Here is a 20,369-nt window from a genome sequence, read left to right as displayed (position 1 = left end):
CCCCTGAATATGCGTCCCATACGCAGCAGATTGTCAGACAAACGTTTTGAAATGCTTGTTTTTCTGCAAGGAAATAACTAATAGGCTGAGCAGCTAGTTACAATACAGTCTCAAAACATAATACCTGCTCTTTATATATAGCTATTGTTATCCTTAACTTGGTTGAAATGTTTGCGTTTTATGAGACGCTGGCAAAAAATAGCGCTAGAAATTAGCGCTGACGCTGACGCCGTCAATTTCTTTAAGAGCTTACGCAGTCCTTTACGCCGTAAAGTTTTTAGGCAATTCGCGCTGACGCTGACGCCGTCAAATTATTTCAATGACGCGTACAACACTGGCGTTTTGGGGGAATTAGAATTTTTTTTCTAGAAAATTCGCTCAGCCAGCTCATTTTACTGCATCTGCAATCGTACTGTGCAACACTGCCATTTTTTTTACTACGAGGTTGTACGAAATTATGATGTAACAGAGCGTTTTCCTTATCAATGGTGTTTACCACTTAGAACTTTCTGGAGCTTTGGAACTTTCTTGAACTTATTGACCGTTGTGCTGAATCAGAATTGGTTAGATATAGATCACATGCTGCGAAAATTACTAGAACATTCCAACAGTCTATCAAAGCAGGCGATTTTGCACATATAATCAGAGATTTACTTGAAATGTCATAGAGGAGGAAGCCTAGTGAATTTTTGATATAGAATCCTTGACTAATTCTATTGGCTAATAGTAATGGCTAATAGTTCGGTAGCGCATATATGGTCTCATGAAAATAGTCATGCACTGTCTGGAATTTTGCTTTTTTCAAATATGGTAACCCTAGGCTATATAGGCTATCGTATTTACACTAATGTTGGAAACCATATCAAATTATTGTAGCCTACTGTGAAACTGAATGAACTGATGCCTTGAAAAAAGTGACAAACGCTGGAGCATGAAATCTAGCTACAGAATACCAAGTTAGTCCAACCCTACTGCTAACCACTTTTGTATTATTTTTTTGATTAGTCTTGATCAATAATTACACCATGGTCCTTAGGCACAAATTTTAATTCTTTGAGATTTTTTCTTTTAGTTCAACTGTTACATTTTTTGTAGAAAATGGCTTTGCGTGGTTATACCACAGAAGATTTGATCAATATGATCAACTGTGATGAGAGTGATGACGATGATCCTAATTTTGTTGAATCTGATGACGACGATGATAATGATGAGCATATGTTACAACACACTAATCAGGTAGTCAACGGCCTACTTGGCTTACATTGCTTCTGGATTTTTTGAATTTTGGTCCTTCATATGCTAATATTTTGCTTTAGGTTGCGAATGTTCCATGCATTGAAGAAGACAATGATGATGATGTTCCACTTGTTAATGTTACCACTACAAGCAAAAGAGCTACCAATGGTATCCGGAACCGAAGTAATTCTGCTTACAAATGGAGAAAAAAGAACTTTTTAGAACCTGCTGCATCATTCACAGGACCTTTGATCGAACCACCTGCTAATGAACATATGGAAACGCCATTGCAGTATTTTTTTAGGTTTGTCAACGAGGACATGATAGAAAATGTAGTTCAGAATACGAATCTCTATAGTGTGCAAAAAACTGGAAAAAGTGTGGATACCAACACTAAAGAAATAGAGAAAGTAATCGGCATGTTTTTCAACATGGGTCTGGTACAAATGAATGGAGTCCGACATTATTGGGAGCTTAGTACTTGGCATGGGCCTGTTTCTGGTGTAATGAGTAGGAATCGTTTCCAAACACTTCTGACAATGTTTCATTTTATAGACAATTTGAGTGTGTCAGATGAAGGAAAACTCGATAAACTTTGGAAACTTCGACCTTTTCTCGATGGAATGAGAGAAAACTGCCTAAAGCTTATTCCAGAGGAGTCCTGCTGTATCGATGAAATGATGTGCCGATATAGGGAAAAACTAGTCCTGTACGGCAGTACATCAAAGGGAAGCCAAATCCTTGGGGATTCAAAATCTGGGCTCGGGCAGATAGAAATGGAATTTTATACGATTTTGACGTTTATCAGGGTGGTGATGGCACCAGAAGTGAACTCGGACAAGGAGCAGATGTGGTGCTGAAGCTAACGTCAACTCTGTCATGCAACGTAAATCATAAAATCTACGCTGACAATCTGTTTAGTAGCATTCCGCTGATCGAAAAGATGACTGAACGTGGTATGTTCTATTCTGGGACTATTCGAAAAAACAGGCTTCGTGGCTTGACTCTTATGAATGAAGGGGAACTGAAAAAGAAAGGTCGTGGCAGCTACGATCACAGAGTAGAGATATCTAACAACATTTCTGTTGTCAGGTGGTTTGACAATAAGCCTGTCACACTTATCTCCACATTATATGGTGTTGAGCCGATCCTTGAAGCCAGCCGCTGGGATAAAAAAGTCAAATCGCACAATCTTTTACCTTTACCAAATGTTGTTGCTGCCTATAACAAATATATGGGTGGGGTTGACTTGCTGGACACTTTCCTTGCACGTTTCCGCTTCAGGATGGTATCACGTCGGTGGTACATGTATCTTTTTTGGCACTTTTTGATGGTGGGACTAATCAATAGCTGGAATGTCTACCGAAGAGACCATAAATTGCTTGGCTTGCCAAAAAAAGACATGCTCAGTCGACGAAAATTTCAGGTAAAATACAACAAAGCTATAAATATGTTTTGGATTTGTCAAAGAACTTGCTAGTATTCCACTTTGCTGATGGGTGTTCATAGGTTACCATGTACAAGTATATGAAGTATGATAACAATAAGTACCTTTCACATTTGCAAGAAATAAGAGCAGAGTTTTTGTTGTTTTTAGAGTCATGTTGCTTCAGCCTTTACACTCGCAAATACCACTCCCAGAAAAGTTGGTCGGCCTACGAGGTCTGATAATGCAAGCTATGCACCATACACCACCGCAAGAGCACGAAACAGAAGATCAGCACCAGTTGACGACGTCAGAAAAGACGGTTTTGCTCACTGGCCGATCAAAGTTGAAAAGCGGGGAAGATGCAAGCAAATTTCAAAACATTAGCCTACGAACACTTTTTGTTCAAAATGCTAGATCCGCTTATGCTTTGTGGAAACCCGAAATTGCTTTTATGATTTTCACAATTGAAAAGTAAAATTTTTGCTATTGCGTTTTGTGGTTTGCATCATTCAGTTCCAATAGGACACTATTTTTGCTTTTCGGATGAAGCTTCATAATCTATCACTAAAGATCATTGGGGAATTTTGGCCCAAATACTCATCATCGGAAAAGTTAACAGTCTTTGACAGGGTTTTTCCAAACAAAGAATTTCTATCTACATTCATCTTTGCCACTCCACCATATCAACAATGCTGTCTGCTAATTACCACTCAAGGCCCAATGTATCATATATGCAACATGGCCCAAAACTTGGCCGAAAATGGCAGCATTCCCAAAAAACATGTTTTTGGTTTAAATGAGTCACAAACAAAGTGCTGAAAAGCAAAAAAAATTTTTTTGAACGTGTTTTTTTAGAGTGGGCCCAACAGGGTTAATTTTGTGCAAACCTTTTTAATATCACCTCTGGAAACTATACCGGCACGATAGGCTTGTAATTGCATCTTGTAATATGTATGGGATGTGGTATGAACTTGTAATTGTCAATAATTAATCAATGTGCTACTGCGTTACGGTAAATAGAAAAAAAAAGAATAGACTATCTATGTTTTCAATGCCCAAAAACAAACTTGTACTATGCATCCAATAAATCTGGCCAACAAAAAAGGAAAAGCATAGGAAATTCTAAATTCAGATTATTTGCTAGAGCTACATTAACATGGCCTGTCTAACTAGTTGCTTTTTTTCTGGTGAAAGATGAGTGGGAAAGATTAGATTAAACTCTACAACAAGATCTCCTCTTTGTGTTGGTCGTTTAGAGAGGGGCATACCTTCTCCAGGAACAGTTTTACTATATTTAGGATGTACGATGTCATTGATGGGAACATTGAGTAATCGTCCGTCTAAAGTTGGTACTTCAATATTGCAACCAATTAAAGCTTTTCCTAAAGCAAGTTTTGACAAATATATAAGGTTATTACCACTTCGACTAAAAACAGGATGCTTTTTTTCACGTACAATAAACACAATATCCGCTGGTATATTGTTTGGGCCCTGATCTCCTTCCTGTGAAAACGTCACTTTTGTCCCTGCTTTCCAACCAGGCTTCACTTCTATGGTTAAAATCTTATCTCTAATGCTGGAAGTGTGACCGTCTTCATTCATCACGCGACGAGATATTTTCATCTTTTTTGAGCATCCGTGAAACAATTCCTCAAGAGTAAGGAATAAATCTCGTTCTATTGGAGGATCTTGCATTCTTTGCCCTCTTCCTCGCATCCCACCGAAACCGGTAATAAAATCTCCGTCTCTATCAAAGAAGTCAGAAAATGGATTAAGTCCACCAAAAAAATCTTGGAAAACTTTATTGGGATCCCCATGAAAAGTATACCCCGTAGTGAAGTTGCCACTATTAGTATTATGTGATGGAATTCCTCCTTTCAATCCTTCTTCACCGAACTGATCGTATGTGGCACGTTTTTGGGAATCACTCAAGACATCGTAAGCTTCTGCAACTTTCTTAAACATTTCAACAGAATTCGAATCTTTGTTTTTGTCAGGGTGGTATTTCAAAGCTAGTTTTCTGTAGGCCTTTTTTATCTCAGCATCTGTCGCATTTTTTCCTAAGCCTAAAGTAGCATAGTAATCTACACCCATGGCAGTGTTTTCAGTGAGCTTTGCTTAGCCTACCCTATGGTTTTTGCAAATCTGTGACATCATATGAAAATAATTTTACAGTTAGGTAGGCTACTGATTTTTCCAATTTTCTTACTGCCATATAACCTCCATTAACTTGTTTATTTGATTGACCAACATTAAATAAAAACACTGGTCAAGATTTACGGCTATCAATCGTTTATCGAACGACAGTCCTGAAGCCTATATAGGCCAGTGCCGTAGCCAGAAAAAAAATTTGGGGGGGGCCAAATATTTTATGAATTGAAGAGAACGACAAAGTGTTTGATTTAAGACATCGCTACTTAATGTGCAGTGGCGTATCCTGGTGGGTTAAGCAAGGGAAGCAATAAAGCTGATGGGGGGTGAGAGCGTGCCGAAGGCACGCGTATTCTAGGGGAGTCCGGGGGCATGCTCCCCCGGAAAATTTTTGAAAAATTAAACTCAAATAATGGATTATAGTGCTTTCTGGAAACACTTTTAGGGTAATATTTGTATGAAATTTATTAGCAGATAAACAGCTATTAACTTATTAAAGGTAGCTGTTACACACGAACGGGCAAAAACTGCGGCTAAAATTAGAGAACACAAAAAACTCAGCTACACAAAAACACGGCAACAAGGAGTTATTGTAACGAAATCGTTGGTTAATTGAAAGACCACTCATGATCCACCCGCTTCCGCCACGAATAGCTCAGTTGGTTATAGCGTGTGACTTCCTGAACGAAGAAGCTTCAAGATCAAGCCGCGCTGGTTCGGCTCTCGGGGTGTGGGCTTGAGCAACGCACGTTAGGGACTGCTCTCCATTCAGCGGCACCTAATGGTGGAATAATTCCCAGTAACAACACTTCAACTTTCGGAAACTTCACTCTATCAAACTCGGTGACCGGACCTGCGTCAGTGGTTCAAAGCTTCTCCAAGTATGCGAAAATGCAAGGAATAAGTTCTCAAAGAAACTTTCCCAGTCCGAGAATAAAGGTTTAATCAATCAATCGGATTTCAATCCACGCATTTCTCGATTGCTCTCGCAGAATTAGGTTCAAAATCAGCTGGCTGCTTGCGTTGTCAAGGCGACGTAACTTTTGAACAAAGTTGCCAAACAAATATTTAAAAAATAATGGTTTTATGAAATATTTATGTTCTTTTTCTACACAGGAATTTTCCCCTACATATTTTTATCATCAACCAGTACTCTTCAAGAAGCGACCATAAACTTTGTGTGAGTTTCAGTCCATAAAGACAATGGAGAAGACCAAAAATCCAGTGGAGGATTGCGCAATAAAGAAACCACACCATGCCTTCAAAGCAACAAAGACAAAACTTCAACAAAAAAATTAAATTTTCAGAAGTAGGCTACACATTTATACAAATTTTTAAAATCTGTTTTAATGTTATAAAAAATGCATTTAGACTACTTTCCAGTTTTTTGAAAAGAGATATGCTTAACCAAGGTCCGTCCCTAAATGGATAACATGCTTGCATTATTGTGTTTACCACTCACCACAATAAAATAACATCGCAACCAAAGCTCAGCAAGTAGGTTACAGTTTAGATACTGCCAAGTCAGTAAATGGGATTTAGCCTACTTGCTCAAGTCAAGTCAATTTATTTTGTTTTAACAGCGCCGTATATTAACAAACAAGCAGAGTAGCCTGAATGTAATTGTCAAAACAATGCATTGTAGCCTACAACTGTTTGTTAGATTATGGAGCAATTAGGATGGTAGCAAAAGACCATATGCACTATGCAGTCATCTAGTCAGCCACCACCCCATCACGGTAAATCTAACTACCCTATGCCATTTCTTTTATGACAAAACAATTGGCCTATACCTTTTTTTAAATTGTGATTATTTTTGTTTTGTAATGCTGTTACTGAAAATGTTTTTACTCGTAGCCTTGTACTATTTAATTCGCTTGAACTTTTCTTGGTTGCACTGAAGTTTAAACGCCCTTGCTAGAAGAGTTTATTGATTTCAAAAGTTTTTCCTATTTTTAATCACCCGGAATAAAGTTTATACTTGAATAAAACCACAGGACTTCACTTGAGGATCGCAGCAGCACATGATTTCTTTTCTTTCATTAATAAGTTATTACTGAACATCAGCCTATCTTGTTTCAACGTAATTTGCCGATGCTTGACATTTGTCACATTAAGAACTGGGAAGCAGCTGACTCGATGACTGATATAGTCTTTCGCTGCTTCCTGTCTGTTGTGGTATTTAGATAGCTATGGTACTATTTTATTCGTATTGTGTATAATTGTACCGTACTATTGTCGCAACAAACAAAATAAAAGGTTTCTCTCTCTCTCTCCTACACATTCATACACATTAGTGTGCAGAGGCAGGTACACTACCGGTAGGCTACTTCAATGAATAAAAAGGGTTTGCCACTGAGATTGAAAAACAACTGCTGTTGGTTTGAATCTCCATTCTCAGACTGAGAAAGCCGAGGAAGAAGACTCAAACCAGCGAACTAAATCCCTACAGCGAACAAGAATTAACCAACGACCAATATGTGATTGTGTGCTCGAATGGGCTACAGCACTTGCGAAAGTGTTCCTGAAATAGCGGGGAATAACGTGAATACCATCACCGAATTGCAACAATATCGTTTTCCAACTTCAGCCACTTGCTAAAACGTTGCTACCTCAGTTTTCACTTGCTCAACTGTCATTTGCTCAGTTCTCAACTGCTGATTTGAAGGAGACTCAGTCGACGGGCAATAAACTCATGACAATTTTTTTATTTGTGGAAACTCATTTGTGAAACTATTTTTGATCAAGTTTATGCGACATTTTTTAGAAGAACAGCTAAAACTAACATGCATTTCCTTCCACAAAATTTTTAACTTAAAATTTTCTTTTTCTTCTTTTGTACTTTTGCAGTCTGTATTACGACTAAAGTAAACAATATCACACCAAATCAGAAAAATAAAGAAAATGAAATATCTTCTGACAGGTGTCAAACCCTTGATATGAACGACTCGGTTACATGTCTTGTAATGCAAAGGAATTTATTTTCATACGAGTCAGTTTTTGTTTGTTTGTTTTGTTTGTTTGTTTATCTTTATCCTGCATTGCGGGAAAGCGGACTTGAGCGCTATGCATCGGTGTACGCCTTCCGACGTACACCTGACCCACGCTGCAGCTGACGGCAATGACTGTTTCCGGTTGTCTACTCTACTTATGACTTAAATTTGGTACTACCCATTACTCGAAATCGATCACTGGGTAGAGGCAATTATCGTAAAGTTTCTTGCCCAGAGAAACAACAGCAAGTGCGGGTGGCTGGAGTCGAACATGCAGGCTCTCGACTGCGAGCCCAACGCGCTAACCACTCGGCCATTGCTGCCATAGTTCAATAGAATTCAAATAGAATAAGCAAATATAATAAGCTTATTATATTTGAATAAGCTTAACTGAAGATGATCTAGCTACTAGCTGATCGAAATCGATTTTTAGCTATTTATGATTGAACTGACTCGTGTGAGAATAAATTCCTTTGCAAATCAAAAAAATCAATTTATTAATATTTGGAGCTTTCGCCACAAAGTGTCTTACGACTAGCGGGAGTCCCAGTGGCGGGAAATTCCCTTTCTTCATTCCCTGAGGCCTGAGCCCTGAATCCCTGGCTTGTTTCAAATTTTGGAAACATTTTGAGTATGAAAAACTTGTTGGATTGCACTTTGCTGTTTAGGCCAGTGGTTTTCAAACTTTTTTGATCTAGGCACACCAAACACTTCGGAATCTACCGCGGCATAATGGCTTATGATATTTCACATTTCAAAAAACAAAAATTCGGTAGTAAAGTATTTGCCAACCTTGGTCACTTCTAAATTGCAGTAACTTCTGGACCGCTACACCAGGCCCAAATTATCCTTACAATGGCCCTGTCCTTCACAAACTCTTCATTTTGCATTATCTTGTGTTCATTAATAATTTTGGTATTTTGTATTTGGTATCTTGTATTTCGCTTCTACCTTTTTCTCGATCTTTGCTATGTTGATGTGTATTGTTTTTGATATGATGGTCAGAAATAAAAACAACTGAACTGAACTGGTATACATACGGTAATTTAGTTGACTTCATGATTTAGGCTATCATGAAAAAGCCCATAGGTGTAGATGTGTTGGCAAATAAAAAAAATAATTAAGGTTTAATCACCAGTAAGCTGGGTTTTTTTTCGGTCATTTATCGGTCATTGACCGATTTTATAGCAAAATGTCAGAAAAAAATATAGTCAATTCGGTCAAAATGTCCGAAAAAATATATAGTCAATTGACTATATATGACCAAAAATGACTAAAAATGACCGAAATAAATAAAATTGACTGAATTTTTTCAAGTCATTTCGGACAAATGATCGAAAAGTCTCAGCGAAAAAAAAAAACCCAGCCAGTAAGTGTAGGTTTATTTTATAGCCTACTTGAATGAGTAATCTAGGGTTAAACGTAACAGCTGCCAAATGCTCTTTTAAACTGTTTAAAAAACATCACTGCAGTGAGTATAAATAGAGGCTGATTAATCATTTAGGAAATTACCGCACTAGCCTATGTTTATTTTGAAATGTCAGGTTTTTGTAGACCTCGGCTTGACAATATAATTAAGCTATACCATGACTGATGTTTCACCTAGACGTCCCAAAACATGGAGTAAAACCCGAAGGGGAAATGTTTCTTCATACGAATACAAAAGCATAGATGATGTGCAAAAAATGAAAAGCAATTGTAAAAAAATTATCAATATATATGGAGTTGTCAGTGATTATCGTCCAATAGAAAAATCAAAAGGATTAGGTAAGTACATATCTGTCACAATAATCTTTATCACAGCAAACAGTGTTTTTACTTTTAGAATTAACAATTGCAAAATCAGTGAGTGCAGCCCTCGAAATTAGCTTCCATCTACTATGGCAAAAACATTGCTGTTGCTAAATCAACAAACTTTGGATTGCGGCGGCAATTGCTGTATGCTTTGCGTCTGATCATGCTTCCTGCACTTTAGTGTCATTGATCCAGTTCTCTAAGCTTGTTTTTTAACGTTACCTCTTAAGATGTTTTGTTCAGATTGATTGATTGAATCTTTATTCTCGGACTCGGAAAGCTTCTTGCAGAGCTTAATCCTGGCCGTTTTGCATACTTGTAGAGGCTTTGAATCACTGACGCAGGCCCGGTCACCAAGATTGACAGAGTGAAGTTTCCGATTGTTGAAGTCTTATTGCCGGGAAATTATTCCATCCATTAGATGCCGCTGAATGGAGAGCAGTTCTTACGTGCGTTGCTCAAGCGCACGCCCCAAGAGTCGAACCAGCGCCGCTTGATCTTGAAGCTTCTTCATTCCAGAAGTGACGCGCTAACCAATTGAGCTATCGGGGCGGATGGATTACTTCCATAAAATTCTATGCATGCTTTACAGAAGATATTTGTAACTTTTCCTTCCTCAACTGTGTGTAACTTACAGCAGGCAAATTTCAACCTTTTTCTATCTTCTCTTTCACCATACTTAAACTTCCTCGCATACATTAAGCATTCAATAAGAAATGGCTTGGATACCGTATGCGTCGGTTTATAAACGTTAGCCACGCAAACTTCATCTACTACTATACAAAAGGCATTGTGGCGTATTCATTAGAATTGTTATATATTTGTTTGTAATGGAAATTTTAGGGAGTGATAAATTTTGGTTAGTCATTAGTTATTTAGAAGTTTGGACAGTTTGCTAATTTTATATCAATGCGACATTGTCATACGTTGAGTCGTTGATTTAACATGAAAATGAAGTAGTTACGTGTCTGGGGCACGTGAGTGTTCAAAGCAAGTGAAACAGTTTGAGCTGACGTCTTGGTGCGATGTTTCTGCTGATTAAAATTCCACTGTGAGTAAATAACACAGGAAGAAATTTTGATCAATTTTTGTTCTAATTAAGTGCTCAGTTTGTGACAGCATTTTTATTGCCTTAGCAAAATGGCCATTATGACGTTTGTGGCAGCATTTACCACGGCAATTGCTGTGTGCCACCGCTAACTGATGAGTGTGTTTTGTTTTATAGATTTCTTCTGTATTCTTCGTATTGTTGACCCTTCGCATTGTCAAGGGAAAGGTTTAAAAGTTGCCCTTTTTCATCGTGATGAAAATATGCTTCCAAAGGTATGTCATGTTAAAAAAGTTTGGTAGGAAGTGTTCATTTCTTAGACCTTACATTTATCTGCACACTTATTAACGTGTGAAAAGTCATTTTACATACCTAAGTAGCTTCAAAATATTGTAGTTTTGCCATTGATTTGAATATTTATATTTTTGAAGGTGAATCAATGGGACATCATTCGATTACATCGTGTTTGTCCAAGTATTTTTGAAGATGATGTATCATTGCTGAGTTCCCATGGTTGGTCATGGGTGTCTTGGCCGGCTGAGGTACTACAATGCCACATTGGTGCTTTGTTTCTGTGTGCAACTATGCATGTCAATTTAATTTTGAACACATCCGTTTGTCATATCATAAACATAAGACGCTACATATCATTTCATCTAGGGCAGGGGTTCCCAACCGGGGGTACTCGTACCCCTTGGGGGTACGAGATTAAACATCAAGGGGTACGAAGATCCTTGGGCCACAGAGCAGCTTTTCAAACAGATTTCACAGTACAGTTTATTTTGGAATTGTAAATGATATTATGCCATTACGGTCTTTGCTTTGAAAAAAAACAAAACAATTATCTACAAATAATTGTTGTTATTTAGTAGGCTAAGAAGCCTCATTGTCTCATAACGATGTGTTTTTTTACTTGCTGCTGCTGAACATGAAAATCGAAACCTTGCTACTTTTCCTTGTCTTGATCAAATTGCAAATAACTCTTTGCTGCAAAATGTCAAAAATGAAATTAATTCCCATTTAAAGATGCTGGTTGATTCTTTCCATGGTTACTTTTTTGCTGGTGAGTTGAATTATTTCCAGCATTGGATAATAAATCCATTTCTTTTTGATATAACAAAAATATCGGATGATGATAATTTGAAGGAGAACATCATTGAAATAAAAAGCTGCCAAAAATTGAAACTGCTATTTGACAAATCAAAGTTAGAAGACTTTTGGTGTTTTGCTATGAAGCCTTCCCAAGTCTTGCTATGGAAGCCATGATAGTGTTAATTCTCTTAATAACTTACTGTGAAAGTGGCTTTTCGACCATGATGTAACTTATATCAAGAATAAGTACAGGAATTGTCTGCAACTGGAAGATGATTTACGTGTTGTCTTGAGTAAAATCGAACCATCGTTTAAGCGAATTTTATCAATGAAGCAGCATCAAATGTCTCACTGAGAAGTGACAAACAAAATAACTGACATTTAATTTCTTTTGGTAATCTTTGCATTTTTGTGTGAAATATCGGTTTAGCTTTTAGCTATAAAAGCAATTTAATTTAGCACAATATAGCTGAAAAATTCAATCAGAATTTTTTTGGGGGTACGAAGAATGCTCTGACCTGACAAAGGGGTACGAACAGCAAAAAAGGTTGAGAACCCCTGATCTAGGGTGTTTTCATGTTTTGAATTGTATTGAAAAGTTGTTTGTTTGAAGTTTCTGTGGTCCTTGTTTTTGAATTTTAGAAAAATTTAGAAGAACCAGTTGAATTTGTTCATTCACACTAAAGAAATTATTTTTGCGAAAGATTTCTGAGAAAAATCAATGTTTGCTAATTGCACATGAGCAAGAAATTTCATGCTTTTCATATTATGCTACCAATCTCCACTACTGTGTACCGTGCTTCTGAAGAGCTAACATTCTGTGAAATAGTTGCTAATGCTATTTGTAATTTCAGTGATCTTGTGCTATTGTCAATGTTTTTTATGGTGGAGTTTTTCATACAAGGCAATTTTTTTAAAGGGAATATGCAACTCGGTTCCCATAATTTGTGGTTTAATTTTTTCCAGTATTTAGGACTATGCAAAAGTCTGGTGTATATATATAATATGCAAAATTCAATTTCTGGATGATAAATTCCGTAATGCTGCTGTATTTTCCTTGTCTTGTCAGGCATCCCTTGGTCTTGAGATTGAAGAAGAAGGCACTTCCATTTCAAAATCATGTACTATCTTAGATGAAGATAAAAAGAAAATTCAATCACTGCGTGATTGGCTTGCGAAGCGTCCTTACTTAAGCTTAGATCAAGCTCAAAATGGGACTGATGATTCCAAAAATAAAACATTGTCGGATATTGCATCAGGAAGTTTTTTCAATCTGGTTTGTCAGGTATTGAGTGCATCATTTTTATAACCAAAGCAAAAATCTTGTTTTTGCTGTTACTTCTGTAATCTGTGTATTTGCATTCTTATATTTTTCTGCCATATCATCAATTTATATTATAAAAACAAATTGGTTGGTGACAAAAGTTGTAGCATGGCATGTGTACTGGCATAAGTTAATTATGTGTATTATGTGAATGCATATTTGTAAATGTGGTGGTTAAGATATTATTCTGTTGTCGCACACATTTTAAAAGTGCGGTTTTTGAGGTGTAGCCTATGCTTGAGCAACGTATTTTAAGAACTGCTCTCCATTCAACGGAACCTATCGTAGTGAATTGAATAATTCACAAACAACAACACTTCGACAATCGAAAACTTCACTCTATCAATTTCGGTAACCGCCCCTTCGTCAATGGCTTCACATTGTGGTTCACTTGAAAAAGTATTTGCTTACTTGAATGATGTAGTTTACATTTGTCATTTTCCTTTATTATTTATGATCGTTATGCGAGCTGTGTCATTTCATGTTTATCCTTTATGATATTTCACAACAAAATAAACCAATCAACCAAGTGGTTCAAAGCCTTTTTACAAGTATGCGAAACTGCCAGGAATAACCTATCAGAGGCTTTCTCATTCCCAGGATAAAAATTCAAAACCAACCAAGTTTCTGTGTAAGCTCTTAATTAACTACACGATTAACTATTTTCTGTTGCTAAGGGTGTGATCGATCGCATAACTTAAAGCTGTAAACTCATTAACAAATGACCGGGTTTTTCGCAGGTAACTGGCATAGTAAAAGTAAAGCACGACCTCTTAATATTAAAAGTGTGGGATGCAACAATACCGTCACATAACATTGAACCTGGAGCCTATTTGGAGGTAACTGTCACATCCTTCTTTGACCATCATTGCTTAGACCTGTTTGACTGAAATACGGTTGATCGTGATGGTAGTCGGTCTAATTACAGTATTGTCCTGAGGTTGTTTGAACTAGCAGAGTAATTAATCTATTATTACTTTTGAAAAGCATAGGCTACGCTGTCATATGCGTCATTGCACATTTGTACAAATTCATCGATGTCATTTCAGAAAGATGAAATTCGGGTTCTCGAAGGTCTGGATAGCTTAAAAGATTACATTGTTGACGTCAGCATATTCGACAATCACGTGGAAACGATTGAAGATGCTCCGATTGAACTTGGTCAGTGGCAAAATACGGTTGTTATCTACTACCATGCGTTTTGCATGTGATGTTTCGTACACCTGCAATGCATGAAATTTCATTTAATGTATGATGTAAATCAACGAAAGCGTAAACTTGTCTTTGTGGAGTGTTTTTAATTGCAGTTTGTGATCAATGATGCCGAGTTATACGGCAAAGTGTTCTGGTTTATTACGTTGAAAGAAATTGTGTAGTAACCGCAGTGGAATGTGTTTGAATCGGAACCGATGCGATAACGCAACAAAATCTTGAAAACGGCGATAAGTTTACGATCGACACAGTTTATACTTTTAGCTTTCATAAAATTGCAGGTGGTTTTGTTCGATTTTGTAATTTACATGCTTCGCCGATACGTCCAACTGGCAACAGCCAAGGCCAAGAAGACGCCAGTGAGCTGTTCTTGCACAGCGGAACTTTATTCAACCGTGGAGTCGTGACATTGGATAGTGACAGCGAAACAGTCATAAATTTAAAAATGTATGTAAAGATTTCTTCTCTATATTAAAACATTACATTTTCATAACGGACAGCATAGTGGTGTGACTATGTAAGTTTTATTTTTCAAGGCATGTTTAATCAAATGTTGTATTTTAAGCACTTTTGCTGTGACGATGCGGAGACGCCCTTTCTGAGATAACCGCTTCGAAGACGCTTTGTCAAGTAAAATGTTAGTTGTTTCATAGCACAATCCACACACAGACCGCTGCGATAACCCTGCTCTTTTTTAGCATGACAGAGTAAGTCAAGCACCCTGACAGTGATATCCCTTTAAATATATGGAAAATTTTAAGTATGACTTGCTTTGGCGCAGTAATGGTACATTAATCATGGTTAGGGCCATGCGTAAAATTATTTTCGTGGGCAACGAAGTAAATAACGACGAAGAGGAACAAACAGCCGACGACCAAGGAAGTAACTCGAGGGAAAAACGGAAACGGTCATTTGAAGTTGAAGGTTCCCCATCCAGTGATGTGAAGAAGCAGAAATTGAATGATGCCGACACCACTCCAAGTACGAATGTCATTTTTATCTTGTGTTTATTCCTTACATGTCTTGCTTCTTCACATGCAAGTTAGGCTAAGTATTTTATTTTAAACGTTTTCTGTTGAAATTGTTTTTTACTTTGAAAAACAACAACCATAAGCTTAAGTTTTGTAGCCATCAAAAACAGAACTTATTTCAGCGTCGCATTATTTTCACCGATTGTTATCAAATATACTGCATATACTGTACAGAACCACTGTTTCACAACATCTTGTTGTTATAAACCTAATGCTGAACAAACGTGTCAAAACAACAACTTACCATTTCACTTAACCAAATGTAAGAAGCATGCGAGATTGATAAATTACCAATGCTGGATTGCTTTCAGAAAAGACAGCGCCACCGTCCCCAGAAGCAGAGTTCGTGACTCCTCCGCAACACATGACGAGAGGGAATGATATCTACAAACAGGTGATAGTGAACTTCATTCGATCAATTGTGTTTATATCAAGAAAGCAGTAAAACCACGTGAAATGCCAAAAAGTGATTCTAGAAAGTGGCAGTTTGAAATTTTTGTTCACTTCACAAAGATGAGACACTGCGTTTGTATTGTTGCAACTGTGACCTTTTTAAATATAATCTAGTTTTCCGACAGCATACAAAGCTAGATTTTCATTGCGTTAAATAAGTAAACTCCTCATTTGTCACTGGTGACTACTTTTCCCTGCCAGTAGAAATTGCCGCTTTATCGTCGGTTCACGTTTATCGACGATGAAACGACAAGATTTTATGTGAGTTTATTTTTGGCCTGGTCCTGGAACTTGGAAAATTTGATGTGAATTTTGTTGTTAAGTTAAGCGTTTTTTTTGGTTTGTTAAGCGTACTGTAACTAGCACATAATCATGTAAATTGGCATGAAAAGGGGAAGGCTTGCGCTCTGCAGTGGGCTCTCACAGGCTGAAAAAATGATGAAGCGTACTGTGTTTTAATTTCTAATACAACGTGTCATCGCTACTACTACTCTACGTGTGAGACGATAACTAGAAGAAAACTGAAGAGATAACTACGCGTGAGACGTTGGCAAAGTTAAACTAACCTCTCTGCATCAAAAGCATTGGCCTCACTTTACTTTTCTCAATTTCCCTCAGAGTCAAGATACCTTGTGCTTGCTGCATGGGATGGACTCCCCAGCAAAGTCACGCAGAGACCACGTGACACATGACAAGTCTGTCCAAGTAGAATCTGCTGAGTTGGTCCTTCACAACATGGAAAGTTCTAGTCGTGCCTCTGAAGACCCAAACAAGAGCCTTCTCATGGACAGTGAGGAATCGCAGGCCAACCCACGCTGTCACCAAACGTCTGCCACAGGTTGATGCTTTTTTCATAATGCGGTACACATTTTTGAGTCCGACAATTTTGACTTTACGGGTTAATTTCGGTAGATTTAGAAGCTGACATATTGAAAGTGTCAAACGGAAAATCATCATCATCCGAATTCATTTTTGCCTTCACTGGCGGAGGTAGCCGATTCTCGTCTTGCAGCGATTGCCTTCACTCCTATTCTTCATCTCATTCTGCCCATCGTATCTTCTTTTTTCAGTCCGATCATGTATTTCTTATTCCCCACCTGTTCTTTTTAAGCGTCATAATGAGATTTTGACTATTTTTCCAAGATTAAGACTAGGTTCCGGACTCTTTTTTTTGCTTTACTTGTTAACTCCATGAAGTTTACACTCTTCTAGTTGTATTCGGGGAGAATTCTCCTTTGCGGATAACCACCATCCGGGATCTTTTATCTGTTGACGTGGCAGTGGGGCAATCGAAGCTTTTCAGGATAAGAGCAAAGATTTGTAAACACAGCGACCTCGACAACATCGTCTTTCACTTCTGTCCTGCTTCTGGGTTGCGGTGAGATTTTTTTCTTGGCGTGTTTTCACTGTCTTGCAAGACATCTCCGCCCAGCCAGCCAATCAGTCCTTCTTTGCATTAGTTCAACGTTTTCAGACGTTGAATCAATGTAAAAAAGACTGATTTGCTAGCTGGGTGATATCAGGAAGGTTGTGTAACTGTGTATGTAATATGTACCCTGTCTGCATCTCTGCCAGTTGAATTCTTTGGATTTAAAAAAACTTAAGCTACGTGCTTAAGTCAGTTAAAAGATGCTATTTAAGCCAAAGAAGGATTTTAATCCAACAAAGCAGCCTTGAATTTATTTTTTCCGTCGTTTTCTGTGCTGTTCGGAGACAAAATTTATTGGACTACATTGTTCGTTTTTTGTCTCAGCATATCGGCTAAAAACGACGGTGGACGATTGGAATTGACTGACGAGGCATTTGAATTCATACGAGCATTCCGGGAAAAGAATGTTTGTGAAGAACTAGATGGGAATAAAGACCTCAACAACCACGCTGTCAATGAATATGGTGATGATGAAATAGCGGAAACGCAGTGGTTTGTTGTCAATCGCGATGAAGAGGAAACGTAAGTGGACGGTACCTTTAAGGGTATTGGTACAACAGGAGTGCTTTTGTAGTGTGCATGCGTGAACTTGATTTTATTTTGTAGCGTGAACTGTGATTGCCCGTTACGTGTTAACTTCTTCATCATCCGTTCCGTCGATTTCGACTCTCAGTCACCTCACAAACTCATCTCGCTACACGCCGATTCCTAGCAAATGTTTTCAGGTCTACTATGCCCAACTCGCTATCATGCATTATTGTATCGATCCATCTCGTTTTGGGACGAGTCTTCTTCCGCTAACCAAACCAAGCATGATGTCTTTTTCCAGTGACTTAATTTTCTTTTTGTAGCCACATTATGAAAGTTTTGCTTAACTTACTGATACATGTTTGCATCAAACTTGTCCGCACAGGATGAAGGTTGATTGCTACGAAAATCCAAATGATAAAAGCAAATGGGAAACGCTGAAAATGAACGAAAACATTACAAGAAAGCGAAAGCAGAACGACAAGCGATTTGTCATCCTCTACCGCGAGGTAGGCAAGCTCCAAACTTGCAAAAGCATCTTGCATGGTCTGTTTTGCGTCATTGGAACGTCTACAGATGTTAAATCAATGTTCAAGAATATAGAAAAATACGTTGTTTCTTGTGCAAATTTTTGGTACGTTAATGCAAAAATACTTCAATAGAACTTTTTTCAGGACCACGATTGCGTGAGCAACTTAAATGAATTCAAATCAAGCTTCAACCGAGTGATCCGGGTTTGTCCCAAAGAAACACTGATAGGAAAGACTTTACCACCGGTTGCCTTTCAAGACGGGATTTATTATTACTGGTCAGTTACTTCATAATTTAATGCAGTAGTTTCATTTTGTCTATATGCTTTCAAGATGAAACAGCTACTTTGGTGTGATGACAATAGCTAGCTTAAAGCATTCTTCCTCTATGATACAAAGCTTTACTAGCAGGAATCAATTGCTCCTTAAGGGACGCCAGATCAGTCAAAAGGTAGATACCAGACCAATATCAAAATACTCCAACTCTCCAGCGGCGGTACTGTCAAACGAACGCGTTCTTTCAACCGCTGTAAAGGCAGATGAAGACTCCAGCATGTCGCCAGTGGTCTTTTACTTTGCCATTTTTCACTGCTGCTGGCTCATCAACTTCACTTCGCTTTTTTATTGTTTGTCTTTACTCCCATCAAGAGCACACCCAGATGTCTTCGCTAGATTAGTCTTATTTGGTTCCTGCCTTGTCGAAGTCGTGAGCATGGTTGATTGGTTGAGTCATGCTTTCATTGATTTTCGTACTTTACCACATGCTTGCAAAGGTACCGTATGTTTCTTGTAAAGGGCAGGCAGACCTCTGTGTCACAACACGGAGTGTAAGCTACGGATTTTTTATTGCCAACCTTTTTTTTTCTACAGCTCCCCCGCCTGCGTTGGTGACACTGCAGTTCCATCGTTAAAAGCAGAAGCACACTTCTTTAACGCAGAACAACCACACACGGTTCTTGGTTCTCCTATCCTTCCTATTATATTCGATTTAAAATTTGTTGTTGAAGACCACACGGATGCGATGACAGTGACGCTGAGGCGTGAAAATGCGGTTGGTAAAATTAGCTGCAATCTTCGTTGTGAACTTATCTGTCGGTATTAAGGTTTTCAGATTAAAAAAAAGTTTCGAGTTGTAGATTACTGTTATCAGACCACGCTGCAATCAGGAACGGATTAACCCGCCGTTAATTTCGGAACTTCACCGTTGGGTTGTAGTAGTTGAGATGTATCGACTTTTTTTAGAGATGCAAACAGTCTCAATCAAAACATACCAAGTTTTATCGTTTAAAAGAGAGATGAAGAAAGTCTTTGTGTTAAAAAAGTCTGGTTTGAGATAAGTGTGGTTGCCTTTATTTCTAAATTTCCTGGCTGATCTACTTTTCTAACACACCCCTTTGCTGTCACAACCCATGAAACTCATAACTGCAAGCTGGTCATTGAAATTCTACCATTACATATAATACCTACAGAAAAACATGCTAATACCGTGATTATCTAACTGTTTAGGTGGTTTTCTTCAATGGTGTTACTCCAACGCGTTATTTGTTGAACAAAGATGGGTGCTACGATTCAATTTGTGATGATCTGAAGCGAATAACCTGCAGATCCGGCGTTGAAAACTCCGATATTTCCTGGGTGGAAATGGTGATTGAAAAGAAATCCCGTCATCCGTTGCCTGGCAACACAGAATCTGTGACGTTATTTGAACTACTCAACACTAGATTAGCTGAATAGGCTGAGGTTTTCTGGTGGTTGTTTTTGTGTATTCAGACTAACCTACAAAGCCACATTAAAGTACTTTACCGAATGTTTAAAACTTTAAAGGTTTCAATTCTGTGAAGTTGCGATAATATTTTTGTCAAAAGTAAATTATGATTGTAAAAAAGTGATTGTGGTCATATTTTAAGTTGTGGTGGTCATATTTTAGGTTAAAAGCAAGATAACAGAGCATGGATAAATTGTAGGCAGTGGCCTACGCAGGGAGGGCATTGGGCCATGCCCCCCAACTCTTCTAAAAATATATAAGCTTATTTGTTTAGCGTTGTTATGATTGTGTAGTGCAAACATGTTATTGTTTAAGAGTGGTCTTGGATAATAGGGCCGTATTAACCGCCCCTTG

The 20,369-nt window shown here is 38.0% G+C and overlaps 1 protein-coding gene and 1 pseudogene across 1 annotated transcript; one reads left to right on the top strand and one right to left on the bottom strand.

The window, feature by feature from the left end:
* Positions 1-3,550: 3,550 nt before the first annotated feature.
* Positions 3,551-4,806, bottom strand: LOC145782153 (dnaJ homolog subfamily B member 13 pseudogene; annotated as a pseudogene).
* Positions 4,807-9,391: 4,585 nt separating this feature from the next.
* On the top strand, positions 9,392-20,098 carry LOC145782456 (uncharacterized). Its single transcript, XM_082594247.1, has 16 exons — positions 9,392-9,576; positions 10,829-10,926; positions 11,083-11,193; positions 12,813-13,028; positions 13,808-13,906; positions 14,117-14,228; positions 14,561-14,726; positions 15,085-15,260; positions 15,622-15,704; positions 16,382-16,601; positions 16,976-17,141; positions 17,517-17,714; positions 18,106-18,229; positions 18,395-18,528; positions 19,121-19,301; positions 19,757-20,098. The coding sequence occupies exons 1-16, from the start codon at positions 9,396-9,398 to the stop codon at positions 19,982-19,984; spliced, it is 2,493 nt and encodes an 830-aa protein (XP_082450373.1). The 5' UTR covers positions 9,392-9,395; the 3' UTR covers positions 19,985-20,098.
* The last annotated feature ends 271 nt before the right edge of the window (positions 20,099-20,369 follow it).

Source organism: Aplidium turbinatum, chromosome 13 (genome assembly GCF_918807975.1).
Source record: "Aplidium turbinatum chromosome 13, kaAplTurb1.1, whole genome shotgun sequence".
Classification (NCBI taxonomy): Eukaryota; Metazoa; Chordata; class Ascidiacea; order Aplousobranchia; family Polyclinidae; genus Aplidium; species Aplidium turbinatum.
Note: the sequence above shows the minus strand (reverse complement) of the source record. Positions and strands in the feature narration are given on the sequence as shown.

Excerpts from the sequence above, each read along its gene's own strand:
- LOC145782456 (XM_082594247.1), top strand. The coding sequence starts at position 9,396 with ATGACTGATGTTTCACCTAGACGTCCCAAAACATGGAGTAAAACCCGA. Across the intron at positions 10,927-11,082 it reads ATGAAAATATGCTTCCAAAG|GTGAATCAATGGGACATCAT; the intron begins GTATGTCATGTT and ends ATATTTTTGAAG. Across the intron at positions 14,229-14,560 it reads AGATGCTCCGATTGAACTTG|GTGGTTTTGTTCGATTTTGT; the intron begins GTCAGTGGCAAA and ends ATAAAATTGCAG.